At 42.5% G+C, this 19,728-nt stretch overlaps 1 protein-coding gene across 1 annotated transcript in view; it reads right to left on the bottom strand.

The window, feature by feature from the left end:
* LOC134792886 (trithorax group protein osa) overlaps nt 1-19,728 on the bottom strand; it is a 107,450-nt gene that overhangs the window by 2,250 nt on the left and 85,472 nt on the right. Inside the window, exons 6-18 of the mRNA XM_063764686.1 lie at nt 17,695-17,981; nt 16,687-16,927; nt 15,464-15,621; nt 14,828-14,869; nt 12,334-12,522; nt 10,868-11,084; nt 10,004-10,141; nt 8,390-8,473; nt 6,936-7,023; nt 6,333-6,549; nt 2,772-2,993; nt 606-923; nt 51-128 (exon numbers count right to left, since the gene is read on the bottom strand). Coding sequence (XP_063620756.1) covers nt 51-128; nt 606-923; nt 2,772-2,993; nt 6,333-6,549; nt 6,936-7,023; nt 8,390-8,473; nt 10,004-10,141; nt 10,868-11,084; nt 12,334-12,522; nt 14,828-14,869; nt 15,464-15,621; nt 16,687-16,927; nt 17,695-17,981 — 2,279 coding nt within the window. The remainder of the gene's footprint in view (nt 1-50; nt 129-605; nt 924-2,771; nt 2,994-6,332; nt 6,550-6,935; nt 7,024-8,389; nt 8,474-10,003; nt 10,142-10,867; nt 11,085-12,333; nt 12,523-14,827; nt 14,870-15,463; nt 15,622-16,686; nt 16,928-17,694; nt 17,982-19,728) is intronic.

The raw sequence follows: 19,728 nt of genomic DNA, 5'->3' as shown, positions 1-19,728 counted from the left end.
TGTAACAACGGGTTGAGCTTAACAGTGTAAAAATGAATGAGGTGACTTACGGGCGAGGGCACGACGCCGGGCGGGTAGGACTCCGCCGGCGGCCGCGGCGTGCCGCCCCACGCCGCCCCTGCCTGACCCTACAAACAATATCGCTTGTTTACCGTCAACTGAACGAATTCGCGTGATGGAAGGTAAACCTCAGTACAAATTTTGTATGAATGAAATGAGATAATAAGACATCTCTATTTGTACGAACATCGAAGAAAAGAATGTAATTATATATTATATTATATTTATTACGAATTTTAAAGTGATAAGTTAAGAAACGATAATGGATGACATTTTTATTCATGATTCGTGTCGAAGCCAGTTTGCTTAAATATGTGAGGGAGGGCGCACGTTCAGTTTAAAAATGTGAAGCCGTCCAATAAGTGAGTCGAGCATAATTGAGCGTAGATAAGAAGTAGTTTGAATTATATATTTCGACTCCGTGATGGTACTAAATGATGGTGTGGAACGAGGGTTACTGTAAAGAGTATGACATCCGTACCCGGGTGTCTGTAAGTGGATCGTGATGCGGGGTGGGTGTGGGTGTGGGTGTGGGTGTGTGTTACCTGGTGCGGGTAGGGCTGGTGCGGCGGCCAGGGCTGCGGCGGCTGCTGCTGCGGGCGCCAGGCGGGCTGCTGGGGCGGCGGCTGCTGGCGCGGGAAGGGGCCGGGCGGCCAGGCGGCGGGGAAGCGCGGCGGCGCGGCCGGGGCGGGCGGCGCGGCCCCGCCGGCCCCCGGCGCCGCGTAGCCGTCCGCCTTGGCGAAGTCGGGGTGCCGCCGCGGCGCGCCCGCCGCCGGCCCCGCCGGCCCCGCCGGCCCCGCCGGCCCCGAGGCCCCCGCACCCCCCGGCGCCCCCGGGCCCATGCCGGGCTTGCCCGCCCCGTACTGTGGACGGACAGACGGCTTCGTTAGCGGTTCACCCCGATGCCCCCCGGATGAAACACTCGAATGATAGTTTTGTTTCATTTGATTATGCGCGACGAGTTCAAACGCGATCGACAAATTGAACACGGATACCGAAATGAAATAAAACCATTTTATCTCCGGGACTTCTTTGGTTACAAATTTTGTGCGATGCGTCAACTTTTAGGGTGCGGTCACACTGGGTTATTCAATTAATGCGGTAGCAAAATCAAAATACCTAGTATGCTAGACAACCGACATTATTTTCATTCGACGAACCGTCCAGTGTGATTGCACCGTCAGCCTTCCCATTAATTGAATAGCCAAAACTTTGAAAAACATTCCATATAGTTTTGAAAGCTACATGTAGCTTTCGAACCTTCATCTTAAGAATGTAAAATTTCGACTATTCACAGCGAAAAAACTTAATTTAAATCATCCGTCTCTCCTGAGTTATGAGTCATTATTAAAAAGTTGAAAGCTTCAGGTATACAAATCGATTCACTGAATTCACGTTTATCAGTTTTCCAATATCTTGGAACTCGACACATTAGCAAATAATTCATTCTAAAATAGCTCAGTCAGACGGTTAATTTAAATATCGGCACAATTATATAAAAAAGCAACAATAAGTGTTATTACTCTGGCCGTGATCCCATAATGTGAACGCTTAATAGAAATAATAATGACGCTTGTGGCCGGCCTAGAGAGCATGGCGGCGCGCTGCCATTCGACTCTCCTAGTAGTTCATGGGCTCCACTGCAAAATCAGAGTTTCGACATTAATCTGTCTCTAACTCTATTAATCAAATATTTCAAGAGCAAAATAGCTCTGTTGAAGATAGACGAAATTCGAATACCAATTTTGGCAGTTACAGCCGAGGCAGCTGCCCCACCAAGTTAGCCGCTAATGGTTAAGACAGGTGCCTTGTTTTGCACGCCAGTGTATCGAATAGCGTCCAAAACTCTCAGAACTACCAGAGCGTCGCGGCCGTGCCCCCGAGCCGCTGCAATGTACAAAGCGGCTCCGCTCAATCGCGGCTAAGCCAACATGATCCGTGTAATTAAATGCATGCAGATGATTTAGTGACCAAAGATTTATCATAAAAGCCACCACCACACACTCTAAACCTTTACTTCCATATTTTTATTATGTTTTGGTTAAATTTTGACGGACGGGTTTTGGCCTGATGAATGGACAAACCGGAAAGCCAATTGATAGTACCGCAAGCCGAATTTAGTGTACAACAAAAAGAAGGATTTAACAGTGACAGGCTTGGAACTTGTTCAAACTAGCTAGTGGTATTAATTGAATAAAACAAATGAAGCCAAAACCACGGATGAGATTATGTCCCACATCGATCGCGTTAAAGTATTTTCGTCGGTCTATCGAGTTGAATTGTAATCGATTCGATATGAGCGAAGCAATACTTTAATCTTGCGGATATGTGCAATACTGCTTCAATTTCTTGTTCGCTGTAGTTCCCCAGGATGTGAAATTACTTGGTTACTTATCATCACAGGACCCATCTTTCGTATTTACTTTACAGTGAATTGGAAGGTCCTCCGAAATTTCTTCTGAAAAAACATTATTATATTTAAGCTTAAGATCTGGGCTCGAGTTTTAAGAGCTAAGTTTTGAGTGCATTTTTTAGGATCGAATTGAAAAACCAACATATATTACATATATCAAAAATTGAGAGAGATATAAAAGTGGTTAAACAATAAAAGTTTCTACAATAACATAACACACAATGTATCTAGAATGATAGTCCTGTGATCGAATCGTACCCGAATATCCCATCACATTCACCGGGGATTACTATCGAACAAGAGGTGATAGGGGTAAACACAGTCGCGGGGGATCTTGTGGGACGTGGGTGTGTGCGGATGAACCGGTCGCCAATGTCGGAAGCGTGGTGGAGTGCGTGGTACAAACGGTCCGTCTCCGTACATGGTAGGCGCGCGGCGCGGCCGGCAGCGGCGCCACCAGCTGCCGCGCGAGCTGCGAGCTCATTATACCCCCGCCGCCGCCGCCGCCGCCAACCGACATCTACACAGACACTCTGCCGTCAGCCTTCTCCTCACCACCTCTGGTCTAGCGTACCGTCGACTGCGCGGTGCGCGGTGCGCGGTGCACGCTGCGGCCGACCACTACAGCCTCCGAGATAGTTCAATCGACAAGGATATAATACGAGCGACGAGCGGCCGATTCTTACAGTTGGCCGTAGTATCATTGTTTATTTACAGAGTTTGGATTTTTCGTCACAATAGGCTAGATGACAAATTTTCATTGATGGTATCAATCAATCAGGTTTGTTTTTAGGATCAAATGTCTATATGGGACCCATTGCATTAAAGCAATACAAAAGTCAGAAATGATAGTCAAAGTCCGACAGTCGTACTTCACTCGCGAAACGCCCCTAACAAAACGATAAGTGACCGTATTGCGTTTATGCATATAGTTGCTATACAATTTTTTTTTGGATAAAATGTGAGGAATCGAATGGTATCCTTACTTATTTCGTTTTTAGAAGCTAAAAAAAAAACTTATATTTTGAAACTTTCAGGTGCTGTATTTTTGTATTATTTCCATATATTTTTTTAATATCCGCAATATGTGATAAATTGCTCATTTGCTATCTATTTTACTAGATTTTGTTATAAAATTCAACATGTGTCATCATCCCTATTAGTGATGTGCCGTTCCCGGGAAAATTCCCCTGGTGGGAAATTTCCCGGAAACGTTCCGGGGTAATTTCCCATATGAAGGGAAAGTAGGGGAATTTTGAAATGGCGCATAGATTATCAGAAATTCAGTAAACACTTAGCATCTTAAACTTTTTTTAAAATATTATAAACTGTATCTCATCCGCCTACGAAAATTCCCTATACTCCCGGGAAATTTCCCATTCTTCCCGGGAAATTTCCCATTCTTCCTGGGAAATTTGTTGGGAATGATTTCTCGGCCAAAATATATTTTTTTACAATAATACGCCATTATTCAACAAAATCGATACAAATCATCACAGTTTACAGGGTCAAAATAAGTTAGGTACTAATAAGAATAGTGGAGTTCCGTAAGCTTTTTACCAAGAAATTCTTCTACATACGAGTGTTAAGGACGGGTTCTTGTGAATGTATTTGCATTACATTATTCAAAATATCTAATAAAAAAAATTCTGTAGCCATAATTTTTTGGAGATAAAAAAAAATTATAAGTATCTATTTGTATGGAGAAAATTTTAAATGATCTGACTTCGCATTCAGGTACATCGGGGGCTTAAAGTGATGCCATATATTTTTGAGAAACATCCAAAGTGTCGAATGTTGTAAGCAAATCCACTTTCCAAGTTTTTTTTTTGGGAAGCCACTTTGCATTTTACGGTTTTTGACTAGGTACTTTATTTTACTAAACGCAGTTACTTGTCGTTATAGCTAGCTTTAATTAAAATTGTAATACACTTAATCTGTTTCAATATTCCCGTTTGGGGAATTTTCCCGGGAACACCGGGAGATTTCCCCGGGAAATTCCCACGGCACATCACTAGTCACAATTTCCGCAGTGCTAAGCGCAATCGTTTATTGACATCAGTAAGCAGGTAAAACATATTTATTTAAACGCAAAATATAAGTTTTATGATTGCCGCAAAATTCCAAACTCTTTTTATGAAGTATGTAATTTATAAAAAATTTCGGAAGTAAATTTCCAATTTTGTAAAACGGTAAGTGTCGTTGCGAAATTATCCTTATTGACTGTACTACCCCGGAATCGCAGATCGTTTCGTCTTTCGATGCAGACGTCTTGATAAACTCATTTTTTGCTTCCATAACTAACGACATATGTGGTTGTCGTGACACGTCTACCTTTTATAGAATCAATGGTATGCAGAAAAGAAACGACTGTTCATTTTACATAGATTTGAACAAATTAACCACAATTACAACAACTAAGTAAACAAAAGAGGGGTAAAGATAACATAGATACCACAATATACCAACCACATATGCCGTTTTGATCAGCTTTCATTCAGAGCATCATTTCTGTCATTACTACGATTAAATCCTTTTCCTCTGGTCACTGATTTTTCACAACCTTTAATATTATACGCCACACTTGTCATTAAAAAGTAACAACAATAACAAAATCTTACGATTTACTTACGTAGGTACCATACAAACATTACAAAATAAGTCATAATGATAAATATAGCCTAGTTTCGGCGCTCTGTCAAGTTGAGAAAATTGACTTTTCTTAATCATGCTACCATATTGGACCAATTTCAAGGTAGGAATTTACTTTCATGCTAAGGTAAAGTACCTGTTACAAAAACTACTAGTTAAAAAGACAGGCAAGAGTAACACACAAGCTATATATTTATGTATGTAATTTGACAACTAAAATTAATTATATGTGTAGAAGTAAAAAAAAGTAACTCGTGTGTTACCAAAATCATCTTTATGAACGGGCAATAATTAGGTACAGAATACAATACAATAAGGCACAATATTGCAAACACATTGAGGCCGCCTGACATGCCAGGCATGCAGGGCATAAATATTCTCAGGCCGATACTATAAACACACATTCCATTTATATTCATAGTAGGTAATTATTATATAGATAAAATACTCTTTGTCTACAACTAAAGGTCTATAGTTACAACAGGCCCGAAATCTTCTATTGCTTTTTTTCGCACAATTATGTTGTTATGAATTATGATTTTCGCTACTTCGTCCACTAACAAAGTTACAAAAAAACAATCCATTCGAAAGGTGAAAAAAAAATGTCCCGTTTAGTTTGAAACTGTATTAACTTTACTATGACGCCTACCGCATTTCAGATTTGAGACCTAGTAGGATCCATAGACATAAAAAAAACGTCTATTTCATAAACACGATTAGGAAAATCCAAAATTGACTTGAGAATTGGAAAGGAATCGATTGTATTTGCGGTCGGTTAGTGAAATAGACGTCTTGTGTCCATCCTACAGATTCATTTACACAGATCGATCCGCCACCACGTGCTATGAACTTCGCACTTCGAAGTTACATTGTTTCTTAATAAAAAAATAACGACATAACATGAGCTCTTCGCATGCGGGATACGGGTTTATCGATCTATGCAAATAAGTAAACAGTTGACTGAGTAAACGCTAGAAAAATAATCGTGCCTCCCACACTATAAAGACGTAACTACCCGAGAGCTGCGGAACGCCTGGTCCAAGTTTGCACGGTCGACGCTGACGCCGACCGCCATACATTTGTTTTAAACAATGTATGGGCGGCCGGTGTCAGCTTCAGAATCGAGCGTACTCAGGCTCGGTGCGTGCGTTTCGTCGCCCTCAGGTTACGCGTGTCCATGAAGTAATTTTAAAACACAATATGTTACCTCGTGCTGGTTGGGCGGCGGGTGCGCGACATGCGCGGGATGCTGCGGGTGGCTGGGGTGCGGCGGCTGCTGGTGCGGGTGCGGGTGCGGCGGGTGCGGGTGCGGGTGCTGGCGGTAGTAGTCGGGGTAGGGCTGCGGCGGCGGCGTGGCCGCGCCCGGCGCCGCGCCGCGGTACGCGTACCCGCCGTAGCGGTACTCGCTGCCGGCACCGTATCCTCTGATTAACATCACCAAGTTATCGTGCGGGGCGAGGCGGGAAAATCTCCCGTCCGGTTACTCTCCACATTTTTATTTAGGCGCACATTTTTGAACGTCGTACACCGGTTAATACTCGGTTTTAGGATCGAAACATATGAGTAGGTAGTACATACGACAAAATTGGGTCACAATACACACAATGGCCGAAGCGAAAATCGCTCTATCATTAATGATATTTATCAAACTAACAATAAGGGCATAAGATTAGAGATGGAAGGAATAATCAGATAAGTAAGCATAATATTAAATATTCAGTCATAAAAAATATCTCAAATAAATAAAAGAAGATCACAGTTAATGACTGTGGATGTAAATTGTTTAGTAATGAAAATGTATAAATCTTACCTATCCCCTTCGGGGCCGTAAGGTGGATATACCGGCCTCGTGGACTGGTAAGGTGACCCGTATTCATATCCGTACCCAGGTTGGTAACCTGGAATATAAACAAATACAAGTTACTCACACTGCTAATAATGTGGTCCAATATAACATATGTACTATCATGCTCCATTTTTATAATGTTAAAATGTTATTCCATGCATAATTAGGAAAGTGTATTATACAATCATTATCAAGGTTAACAATAAGACTAGCAAAATAAACTTGACAATAATAAGCGAAAGCTAATGAATATTTTACTTCATATCAATGGAAATTGTTTAGAATTGAGTCACACCTACGAAATACATTTTCTGTAAATTACACTGATAGTGATTAAATCTTAAACCATCACTAGTCTGAATAATACTTTAACGTTAATAGTGATACTATTAAATCGTTGAATTCTGTGAAACTTGTGCAAGAAAGACATTGACAAGAAATTTGAACCTTGTTGCCATATGTAAAGGATTCAAATTCGAGCTGACTCAACAAGGTGTCGATTGACTTTAATGAGTGTACCGATGCCTGGGTGAGGCACGGAACTAATAACCACGGGCCGCGTGTTCACACTCAACGTTGTCGGCTTTCTTTCATCTTTTGTCATATTTACTAAAATAAATAATCGATACTTCAATATTATAGCAATAAGGTCGTCGTTGATACATCCAAAAACTTGCTGTACACTGTACACTACTGAGGTGCTGTTTACCTAGGCAGAGATACATATAACTCCGTATAAGATGAATAAAGTCTAAGAAAAAAACGTGCCTCGGACGGCCAAGAAAAAGTCATTCTCGAATAGATGGCGCCATTACCTTTGGCCTATTCTCAGCTAGATGGCGTTAACGACACCGCTTGGTATTTAACAGTTTTAACACATATCAGTGAAGGAACATGGGTCAGTATGGAACAATAAAAATTAAGAATCATTTATCCGTAAACATATTTTGATTATTTTATACATTTTCAATTTTATTTTAAGTTTTAATCGTGTGTCGACAGATGGCAGTAAATGTACCGTGACTACAAAATTGACAATGACAGGACCCCTCTATACTATCTATTCTTTTTGACCTAGGCGTTCTTTTAAGAAAGAATATGACGAGCGTGTGCCACATTTATATTGTAAATCGTAAACAATATTTTCGTTATCCAAAATATATATGATAAGTGGACGTATGATCAAGAATGATGAACATGCATAGTGGTTATTAGATCCGCGGTTAAGGTGTGCGCGCGGTTGGGGAATTGAGACGGAGCGCTCGCAAACATAATCTTATTCGCAAGGACTCGAACTCGTCGATTCCTCTGATCGTATTAAAGCTAGATAAAAGAAAGGTATTTCCTATAGATCAGAATGAGACAAGCGGTATGTTCCCGGGCGCTCCTTGTGGTGTCGGTGAGTCGGGCGGTGTTACCTGGGGGTCGGCGCGGCCCCGGCGGCTCGTCGAACGGGTTGGAGGCGGCGAGGTTGTCGCCGGCCGGCCCGCCCGGCCCGCCGCCTACAACCACACAACTTGTACCGTGCCGTGTACCGGGCTACCAGGTGCCAGGCGCCAGGCCCCGTACCGTACACCCAGCCAGCCCAGGGGAATATCAAACACAACTTTTCTACATTTTGGAAACCCGACGAAGTGCATACGTCCTCGTTCACATACGTAGATGACTTGTTTGAGATTTCGACTTTAATTGGTGCAGCCGAAAAGTATTTCATCTTGTTTCATAAAAATATACAAAGTGTCTCTTAAAAATAGCATTCCCGGCCCCTTAGTTATAGTTTATTTAACGCCGGTATTACTAAAATTAATAGTCTTAAATTCCTCTGGGATGTGGTGTACGGTTAAGGGTTAGTGAGAAGCGATCACATGAGCCAAATGATTGGTTAGCTGTGATTATCTGGTTAAGAGATGGAGTTAGTAAAATATTGCGTAAATAAAGAAAACAAGCACCGCACGCCGCACGTCATATGCTTTAGAGCGCACGGACTTTTCTAGGGGAAATATTACGAAAAGAAAGTTCTATGAAAAAACTAAAAGATCAAATACGTATTAAACATGTGTAAGATCAAATGCGAAAAAATACTCTTTTCGTAATATTTTTTCTATAGTTTAAAACTGTACAGTAATATCACTTTAGTGCTATTATGTCACAAGGTGCCGCTATCGTCCATTATACTATACACCTGAGTAGATTTTACTTTAAAGATGTATTCAACTGTGATACAATTTAATTTACACTAAATTCAAATTGATTCACATTATGGGGCAGTACTTTGGATACAGAAATAAAATAGTATAGACAATCTGAAAGTTCAATATTTTGTCGATAAACTTTTAATTTCGCTCAAGTAATTTAGCTTTTCATAAATTTCCTAGTTTTCATAAGGACTCTACAGCATGTATGCAAATTACTGCCGGCAATATTCAGATGCAGTTAAGTTGGCATAATTGTTGCTCGTATTGAGTTAACAGTGTTTTACATCTTCTAAGGTCGGTAACTTATATTGGATCCTATTTCTGCAAATATGGACTCAAATATGTTTCCTTTTATATAATAAATAAAGGGATGGAACAGCAACAAGGGTCCACTGATTTAAACTTTCCCAATTTTTACTCATTATTGTTCACAACGACGGGACTTATTCGCTGCAATCGTAGCAAGAAGGCTAGATACAATTAATTCATTCGCCAGTCTATGAAGTTGCTCGCAATTATGGAGATATAAGTTACCGACCCGAGGGAAAAAAATAAGATCGGTCACACGGCACATATGTTTTTATACGCATTTAACTCCTGCGTATACGCCCGAATGTTTCAGCCGAGACCTTCAAAATATACAACGGAAGCATAGTCGGGGGGTACAAGACGTGTAGTTTTAACACCCATATCAATCCGGACTTGTTGGGCTGTTAGCGTCTCGTGCGTAATATAAAAAGGAACGATCAAAATTGGTATGTGTAGTGCGACCGGCCTACGGTGGTGTAATCAGTGTGTGTGGTGCGGTGTGTGGTGTGTGGTGTGTGGTGTGCTGACCTTGGCTGGTGTTGGGTTGCGGCGGGTAGGGCGGGTACTGCGCGGGGTAGCCGTCCATGCCGCCCGCCGGCCCGCCCGCGCCTGCGCCCGCGGCCGCGCCGGCGCCGGGGAACGACTCCTGCGAGTTGCCCGACCCTGCTGGGAAACAACATCCCACTTCACTACTCATACTCGATAAGGTTCCGCTTTCTAATTGTACAACCGTATTTTCTGACCAGACGAATACTTAAAACTGGTTCACCCGCCCGGTGTGGTTATTAAACTTTTAAGTTAAGTTTTTGACAATCAAAAATTTATTACAAAAGCATTAGGTCCACCGATGTACAGTTACCAGTGTGGGGATGGTTCCATAATAAACCCTAAATTTTACCGCTTAGTATTGTTAATGCAACATAAACATTGAACTAGTGTTAAAGTTTACAGTCGAACAACTATGTTGAGTAAAACAATAGACTTAGAAAATACCGGAATACACAAGGAAGACTGTAAACTTTGTGTAATAAATATCCATCATATTGACAACTGGCACTGTCTGTATCTAGTATTGTTCTTCACATACACGTACACTTCAATAAAACGCAAAATGCACATTCACTTTTTTGATATTGTTTCATACGTTCACCAGTAACAGCTTAAGCTAACATTTTATATTGTAAATAAAATTGAATGAAAAATAAATAAATAAATCGGTTTTAAATGATAATATTTTAAATCTTAGTCAGAAAATATCTATCCAACAAATACGCTTTTTAAAATCTTCACAGAGAAAGTCGGATAAGAAAAGGTTAACATAATTAACCAATTATTATTTTGTGCAATAAAGTTTAAATAATTAGAAAAAAAAAAAATTGTGTGAATATTGACCTTGTGTAGGAGTGGTGTTGGACTTGCCGCCCTTCTTCTTGGTGGAGGCCTCGACCTGGTTGATGATGGGCTGCGGGTCGATGCCGCCGCGGTCGAAGTGGCACTCGTACGCCAGCAGGTTCTTCGTGTAGTGCTTGCGCAGCGTGTACGCGGCCGACGACGACGCGCCGATCCCCAGCAGACCCGCGATGTCCTTCCACGTCTTGTTCTTCGTCACCTGGAACCCGGAACACTTTGACTTGAGGAACGAAAGTGCTAGGAGAGAGTCGACGGGCGTCGTAAAAACGGCCGAGTTGTGCAGGCGGCAATAAACTAATGCCGAGTTATATTCGAGAAATCATGGATTGAAATGTGAAGTAGAGTCGCGCGTGAGCGTTTCAGGTTATTACTAATCGGCGAGAACACGATTGGACGTAAACGGCGGGACATAAAGTGCGCATGTTTAGAGCGGCGATAAGTCGGAATGTTAACGAGTGGACTGACCATGGCGGCGTGCGGCGGCGACCGGCGGCGGCGCGGGCCGGCGCGGCTGTGCGGCAACATTGTGCCGAGCGCTCTTTGCGAACGCTCCAATGATAAAAATTTATTAACTATCGTTAAAGCCCCGGCGAGTTTATGGCGCCTATTTCCATAAAGCCGGTACATGCACTAACATAAATCCCGAGCGGAGCCCATTAGCCTCGGTTGCATCACGAGCGCCGCTCGTAAGTTTTACTAGCAGCGCTTAAGTGATATTCCGGAGTACTAATATTTACGTTCCGAAATGTGTCTACAGATAAATACAATTGCATGTAATTGGCCTTTATGACATGTAGCAAAACTTACGCGAGAGAATAAACATCATACAAAAATAATAACGCATTGGACCAATTAGGGCAATGCAAATTAGGGCTAAAGTTTCTGAAATCAAAATTTAGTACCTGTTTTTACCTTACAATGATTTTTTAAATTAACGAAGATCTTAGCCGCATTCTAAGGCCCTATTCAATGTTATGTCGTGTTCGCCATACCCGATGTGATTAGTATTAAGACTCATATCCTGAACTAACTGCATTTATTGTACGACTACAAGTTCCGCACAATGCACGATCGCGTTGTAATGCATACTAGAGATTAGAGATATGCAAGATTACAAACATTTACAATCTAAGAATCCTTTAAGAGTAATTTTTCACACAGGTACTTTCTGTCCAACCCAAGCTTTTTGGTTAATACTTGACAATATTCAAGCAATGTCCCTGTGTCAACCACTTTAACGGTGTGGTGAGACGTGACCACGCCGAGTTTAAGTCGCACGATGCGAACATCATCTAAGGTACGTTTATGTTGCGCTGTTGCCAGCGCAAGCTCAAATGCGGCGCATAGTGACCGTAGTTAGACATACTTAAACCCGCCTCGTCAGGGACTTGCGGGGCGGCTCATACACGATATATACACATAGAAAGTAAGAAAGGGTCTGTTAGTACCTCGACGAAGCCGCCGCGGTCGCGCACCAGCAGGTAGAGGCGGTAGAGGTCGAGCGGCTGCTTGGAGATGGTGGGGCAGGCGGCGATGGGCGTGCGGCGGTCCTCCATGAAGGCCAGCAGGCGCTCCACCCAGCCGCGCCGCTCCGGCGCGTCGTCCATCTCGTACAGCTTGCCCAGCGAGTCCGACTTCTGGCGCATACACGCGAGTCATACATCTACACTTTATTACCAGCCAGCCGAAAACCACCTGAGACACATCTCATCTAACGCACGTAACTTTAAATTGGCATCGAAATTTAGGTACCGCCTTTTTGATGTGCTTGCCGCACTATACGTGGTTCGAATTCGTGCGTGACGCAGTTGGCTTTCGGCTTAAATATGTATAATGTTTAGGAAAGGGAAAAAATGTGCATTCACTAAATCTACAGACATCCTCTTTGGCTAAAGTGTAACGCGATGAGATAAAAATTTTAGATTAACTTTTGCCTGAAACCTTCTTAAAATTGAATAGTCAAATTAATTAAAATGGTGTAACTCCTACTTGGAGTACCAGAGCACGCCTCGGGGAAATAATGGTGTCGATTGCGTCACCCTGACTCCCAAATTGCTACGATTACAGTAACGGAGTTGATAACTGCCTTTCTTGTATGGTATTAAAAAGTAGCTTATTGGAATAAGTTTTGTATTCACTATAGGTATAGCATTTTTTCCTCCACGGGGATTCCCCATTTATCTCGATCGATTATCCGTTAATAACATTATTAATATTTCTACGAATTTAACCAAAAATAGTTTTCCTAGTCTTCCGAAACGCAAACATATTGTTTTTCCTAGTGTCACGAAGTCTTATTGAGATTGATAGTTGTCAAGTAAATGTCTGGACGTCGTAATACGAGACAGTCTGCAATCCATGACGCGACATTTTTGTGTCGTTAGCAAATCTTCGCTAAGCACTAAGAAGCCACGCTTACGGATAGTTCACCATGTCGATTTTATGTATTAATCCGCATACCATACAGTTGAGTAATCATTGTATTTCAGGTCCCAAGGTAATATTTTATAAATGATTGTCATCCTATATTTGGATTGCAGACATTCCAATATCTTCAGTTATTGTAAGAAAAGCGTAGTAAATTAGCAATTCTTAACAGGTCTCGGGTGAGTCAGTGTGGCTGGCCGCAGGCGGCAGCATTCGTACCACGCGTGACAGTATCAACAAGGAAAGCCCCGTGACGTCATTTTATACTAGCCAATAATAAACTTGAATCATGTATAATTATAACGTATGACGAGTTTTACTATCAAATCACTATGTAAGTAAACTTTTTAATATTTTAATTGATAGTAACAATAACAAGTACAGAGAAAGAAGTATAAAAAAAATATACTGAGAAAAAAATCCGATATAATAACAATTTCCTGCAATTAAAGTAGCTACGTGTAATAATTATAAATATACACTCAATTCTACTATAAGGAAATATTTAGCAGCGATTAACTAATAAACAAGTAGCTAATCCATTCACAATATTAGGGAAAGAAATACAATTACGGACAACACATCAAATGCAATAAATATAACCATCTCATTACGCAGCTAATATATTCCCCGTGTAACATACACAATACAGAAAGTTTACATAAGGATGTAGAGTATCATATATGAATAGTATAGAAACAAATAAGAATGGCAAATCAATTTTCCTAAATCAAAAGCCAATATGCCAACACCGGATAGAAAAGAAACAGCAGAAAGCAAGACACTATATTTGACACACCACATAATGGTTTAAGTTTTTGTAACAAAAAACGCATTGTCATGCATTTTTCAGTGTCAATGTAACTTCACAGTTAGTAGATGCTCAAGGTCGCGGAAGCGAGCGTCGAAAAGGTATCGTCGTTTCCCGTCCCGCTCGGTTTTCGACACTTTTGGTACCAATCTCATTGTGTTTTGGTCACTGATTCGACTCTTATTCACTTCTTCACTTCTTTGGTATCCACTTCGGTGTATTTAGTTTTCGTTTTTTTTATATGTTATTTTGCTTTTTGTCTTTTTCGTGCCACAATCGCTATTTATCAAATCGTTAGGAGTGTTTGTATCAAGAAAACAATATAGCAATCGAAAATGAAAAACACAACGTGACACGATCAAGTGGCGAACAAGACGATATACATTTTTCATGAGACTCGTACAGAAAAATGTCGACGAACGAATAGGACGAAAAGCGCTGATGATGCAGGGGGACTAATCGCAAACATAGTAAATCGAAAATTGTTTATTTGCCTCTCTATCGCTCTAATTCTATAAGAGCGATAAAAATGGAGATGGACAATTTTCGAATTTCACTGTCCGTGGTGAAGCCCTCCGGTACCGCCGAAAAGGAGCGCTCGCGTCAGAAGGATCGACTACCATGCATTTGCTAACACAAGCTACAAGTTACGAGTGCTAACTTGAGTACTACACATGCTTAATGATCTTTGACTTGATATAAACCTTTGATCTGTAGGACTCCGGCTGTATGTGACTGTTAAACACCTGAAATATATGACAGATTGGAATGTTTTGCCATGTTCGAGCTTCGTGTAAATGTGTGTACGTGTTTAGTTGTAGGTGATTGTGTAGTTAAATGTTTATAGGGAAGTAGACAAAACAAAGATTCCCAGACGACACATTTAACATACACAAAAGAATAAATTTCAAACACATGAAGCGATATCTTTCGTGCTTTCTTTAAAGGATTGCCTTATTTAATCCAGACAAAAATATACAGGTGACAAGTGATATTTTAAGATAAAATATTTTTTTTACTAAATAGCCATACGTATGAAAGATTTACTTATAGACAGGAGATTTTAATGATATTTTGCAAAACGCCTCTTTAAAATTTATAATATCATTAGTTCCCCACATGTACGGTCTTCTTGAATCCCATCGCTGGGCAAACAGTTCACGAAAGCGTACCGTATATCCCCCGAAACATACGCGTAACTTCGTGGATAGTTCTTAGGCCAGGAGAGTCGCGCTTGTCGCTGACATCGCTCGACAGAAAGAAATGGACATTATCTCTTCAAATGAAACCTTGTAGTAGGGGGTGTTGTGGTTGTGGTTGTGGTTGTGGTCGTGACTCACGGGACTAGAGGGCGGGCGCGGCCAGGAGGAGGGCGAGGCGTCGTAGTCGTCGTGCGCGGAGGAGTGCGAGCCGCCGCCCGGCGACGGCGACGGCGCCGCGCTGCCCAGCCCGAACTCCTTGCGCGCCTTGCCGCCGCCCACCGGCTCCTCGCCGCTCGCTGGAAACGGAACGAGCCAACGTTAGCGAATATCACACAAACATTCTTTAAACAGTAGCACAATCAGGGGATAAAAAGATCCTACACACGTGGTTCCCGATGCCACCATCCACCAATCTATGAAGGTTATGAGAAAACCTTACCTTTTTTCGTGGGAATAACTTTGGTCATATGACGATAACCGGTAGCGGCGTTATCGCGCTCTCCTTCATACAGACGGTCGATTGCACTAAAACGTCTGTCGCGGTCAAACTGTTCGCTAAAATGTATGAGAAGTTCCATAGTTCACTGCTGAGTAACGTTAATCAGTCTGCTAATTGTAAATAGTGCATCCGGCCTTAAACTCACTAACATGTTATCCCTCCCAACGCCTGACATGTTCTTTTTCTCAAAAATGGACGGCAAAGTCGACTTTGCCGTTTAAAAAATAGGTCGCGAAGCGCGTAGTTTATGGTCAGTCAAAAATTAAAAAGTTAAAAACATTGCAGTCTCGATTTTGGGACTGCAATGTTGCATACAAATTCCATTATTTGTCGAGTTCCAAACTTTTTAAAAGTTAAAATGGCCATATCAAATGAAGGCACAGGCCCATTAAACAGCCAAACAGATAATTAGTACCGCGACTATTTAGCTGTCTCAAATAGGTTGGCGTATTTTCGGCAGAAAAATACACTTCTATTTTTTTATTAAAAAAATAAAAAGGCGGCATAGATAATTTTTCAATTGTTTCTACTTTTTTCTGTGAAAATATATACGTAAGAACGTTGCTTTTGTAACATATTTCTATGATATTTATATTTCTTGCACCATTTTTGAGAAAAGCACTATATATGACTCGGCTAGAAGGTTACTTGCTGGCTTCGGATTCAATTAAATGGACTCCCAAGGTCGTCCGTTTAAAACGAATCCTCAGCCTGCAAGTAGCTACTTCCGAGCCTCGACAATAATGTACTATTTCTCATCATTCGCAACATTACTGGTCGGAGCAGTTTTGAACCTATTGGGTGACGGGTGACATGCCACTGTCTCCATGTTGGAGTAGAGTGTCGGCAGTTGTAATGTTACCTGCGGAGGCGTTGCTGAGCGTGCTCTGCTGGCTGCCCTCGTCGAGCGGCGCGCCGTCGGGCCCGGTGGTGACGAGCGCGGTGGCGGGCGGCGCGGGCCCGTTGTCGTGCGCCTCGCCGCCCGGCGCCGGCGCCGGCACCGTGGGCGGCGGCATGGCGCCCTCCATGCCCGGGCCCGAGCCCGAGCCCGCCCCCGGCCCCGGCCCCGGCCCCGGCGGGCCCATGTGCCGGGGCTGCTGCTGCTGAAAATACATTACGGTCAATCTTACACAAATCGACCTAGCTCCAAATTGAACCAATACATAAAAACATTCTTAGCACACTACACAATTTGTGATAAACACACAAATAAATGCTCTAGTGGGATTCGGACCTAAGCCCGATACTACCGTCTAGCGTCTACGCTAGGAGACCGTGAAACAATTGAACTTCAATATATTAATACGTCATTGTCTCACATACACGTAATACAAGGGTAAACAACTGTAATGGCAATTAATTAAACGTACCTAGTTGTACAGAATGAGGTCAACGTATTCATCAATTATGTAAAAAACTAAATGGCCTAAACGTTTTTTCGCTTTACTATGCTATTATTAATGGCGTAATTCTAGGAGCGCCTATCGTTCTCTAGAGTTAAAATAACGTCAAAAGTTAACGTCAACAGCAAAACGAACATTTCATGGGCATTTCTAAATCATGATACTTATGATAAATGTTGGAAACCTGCGTCTCTACTTCTAATAGTAACTACTATGAATTTATCACGATAGGAGATTTATTTTACAGACTAACCGTACCGCAACTGGACGCATCGTTTATTACGTTGCAAAATATATGGGGAAAACGTAACACTATACATAATTACGCTGCGGTATATGCTCAGTCCTTTAAATCATATTTCTTAATGTGCGAGTGCTGTTAACCAACGAACAATATTAAATGGTTCTTCAAGGGGTTCTTAAGTAACATAATAGTTGGCTTAAAATCAGAATCGAAAGCAACTTACTTTGAGCGGCGGGTAATGTTGCGGCGGGTGAGGCGGCGGGTGCTGCGGGTGCGGCGGCTGCGGCCGGTACCCGTACTGGTAGGGGTGATGGTTCCGCGGCGGGTAGCCGTAGGGCTGCGGCGGGTAGGGCTTGTAGCCGTGGTGGTAGGGCTGCGCTACCATGGCGCCCGGCGGCGGCACGGGGCTGGGCGCCGGCCCGGGCGCCGCGCCGCCGGGGCGCGACGTGGGCCCGCTGCCGTCCGACAGGGAAGACGACGGCCGCGGCGGCATCGGTACGTTCTGCGTACCTGTAACAGTCAACAATATAAATTTAATTACAAGCGTATTAAACTGAATTTGACTTTATTTGTGTTCATAACCAAAAGAACTTGCTTTATCGACCAGCGTACGGAAATAGGATGTAATTTCAGCAAGGAAATCTAAGACACCAAATGACACATGAGATTGACAGATAATTTAAACGTCCGCGGATGATCTGTTGCATCCTTAAGAGTGAATGTGAATTAAGCACCAGACAAAGACAAGAAAACATTAGCTAACATTTCACAAAGTCGATAGATTTCCCGTCAGCAAACGTCTAATCTAATCTAGCGGCTGACAACAGACCAGAATCGATGTGGAATTTAACCGCTTCAATTAGCAAGTCCCTGGAATGGCACGGCTCGGGATGTAGACATAATTCTCGATGTTAGTGTGATTAAGCTGTATCGAGAGTGCAAGCGGCATCGTTTTCGGGTATCGGGTGTGATCGATCGTCGGCTGGAGCTCGTATTTGAATAATACGGTTAACGAGGGCTCGCCTAAGCCGGGCGCATCAATCGAGGGCGGAGAGACGCACCGATTCACTTTCGTTTTCCGCCGGCACGTGAGCGGCATGCACCGCTAGCCTGCGAATTCTCGCTGCACTTTATTACATCCGTATAAGTGCATACGACATGCACGCAACGCATTGACCGAGGCAGAGATACGGGCTGGCAGTGATTTGCGACGACGAAAGTGGTAGTGCAACTTTTATGTGGGTCGAATTGGCATTACGAGGTCGCGTTAGTGTTACGTGAGGGTTACACTAACGTCTGTCAGAGCTGCCCGCTTCACACGTTCCCGTCGGGAGCGTGACTTTGATCACAATCGCGAGAGAGCTTTTGCACTCAATCACCGACGGCTTCAGAGCGCATTCATGGAAGTGTCAGAAAAAGAAAGGCGAAAAAACCTGATTGCGAGAGTAGACTGGCAAAAGAACGGGAGCGCTTGTGTACGGGTAATGCAATCAGAGTGTTCAATTGCCTTTTGCATGAGCGTAGAGGAAAAAAGAGGCACGTGTTAGTAGTCAATTTAATCTCATCAGGAGTGGGCCATTATCGAGTGTGGGGCGCGATCAGACGGCCGTCAGACGGAAAGGCGCCGCTTAATCATAGATAACACGGTGCCATACGCGCCCACCTATGCGCCGCGTACCTATTTGTTTATGAGCGCGACCTTTAATGACTGCCACTGGTAATGGCTCCGCGCCGGATTGGTAGCCTAGGTACTCGAACCCAATTGACGGATAAAAAACATTCAGTGAATAACCAGTACTTTCGCTCTAATATAGAGCAGAAATAAGCTTTTTGTTTTCAAATAAAAAGTCGTAAACTTCAGAGTAAAGAGCGTTTCGATGTCGTTATTACGTTTAGTTACACAACTTCGTTCCTAAGTAGGTATTGCCCTCCTAGCGTCGGTAATCCAAGGAGACGTTGACCTTGCTAACAAGCGTAAGTACTCGACAACGAGAGTAAACTTCTAGATAGAAAGTTATTCGAACTTAGCGCTAACTTCTCTCATATACCTAGAATTTAGTTTGACAGAGTTCCTTACATACTATTCAAGTACCTAGTTAGGTAAACACTCAAATACACTGCTTAAGTTCTCGGGAGCTATTATAACAAATAAGATAAGCTGTTGCTGTGAAGTAAACTTGAGCTTGATTGGAATTTATTAGTATTGCAGTAAATCATGGGGCTCCGGCTAATTCATGGTTGTCATTCTAATTTCTTC

This window comes from Cydia splendana, chromosome 1 (genome assembly GCF_910591565.1).
Source record: "Cydia splendana chromosome 1, ilCydSple1.2, whole genome shotgun sequence".
Taxonomy (NCBI): domain Eukaryota; kingdom Metazoa; phylum Arthropoda; class Insecta; order Lepidoptera; family Tortricidae; genus Cydia; species Cydia splendana.
Note: the sequence above shows the minus strand (reverse complement) of the source record. Positions and strands in the feature narration are given on the sequence as shown.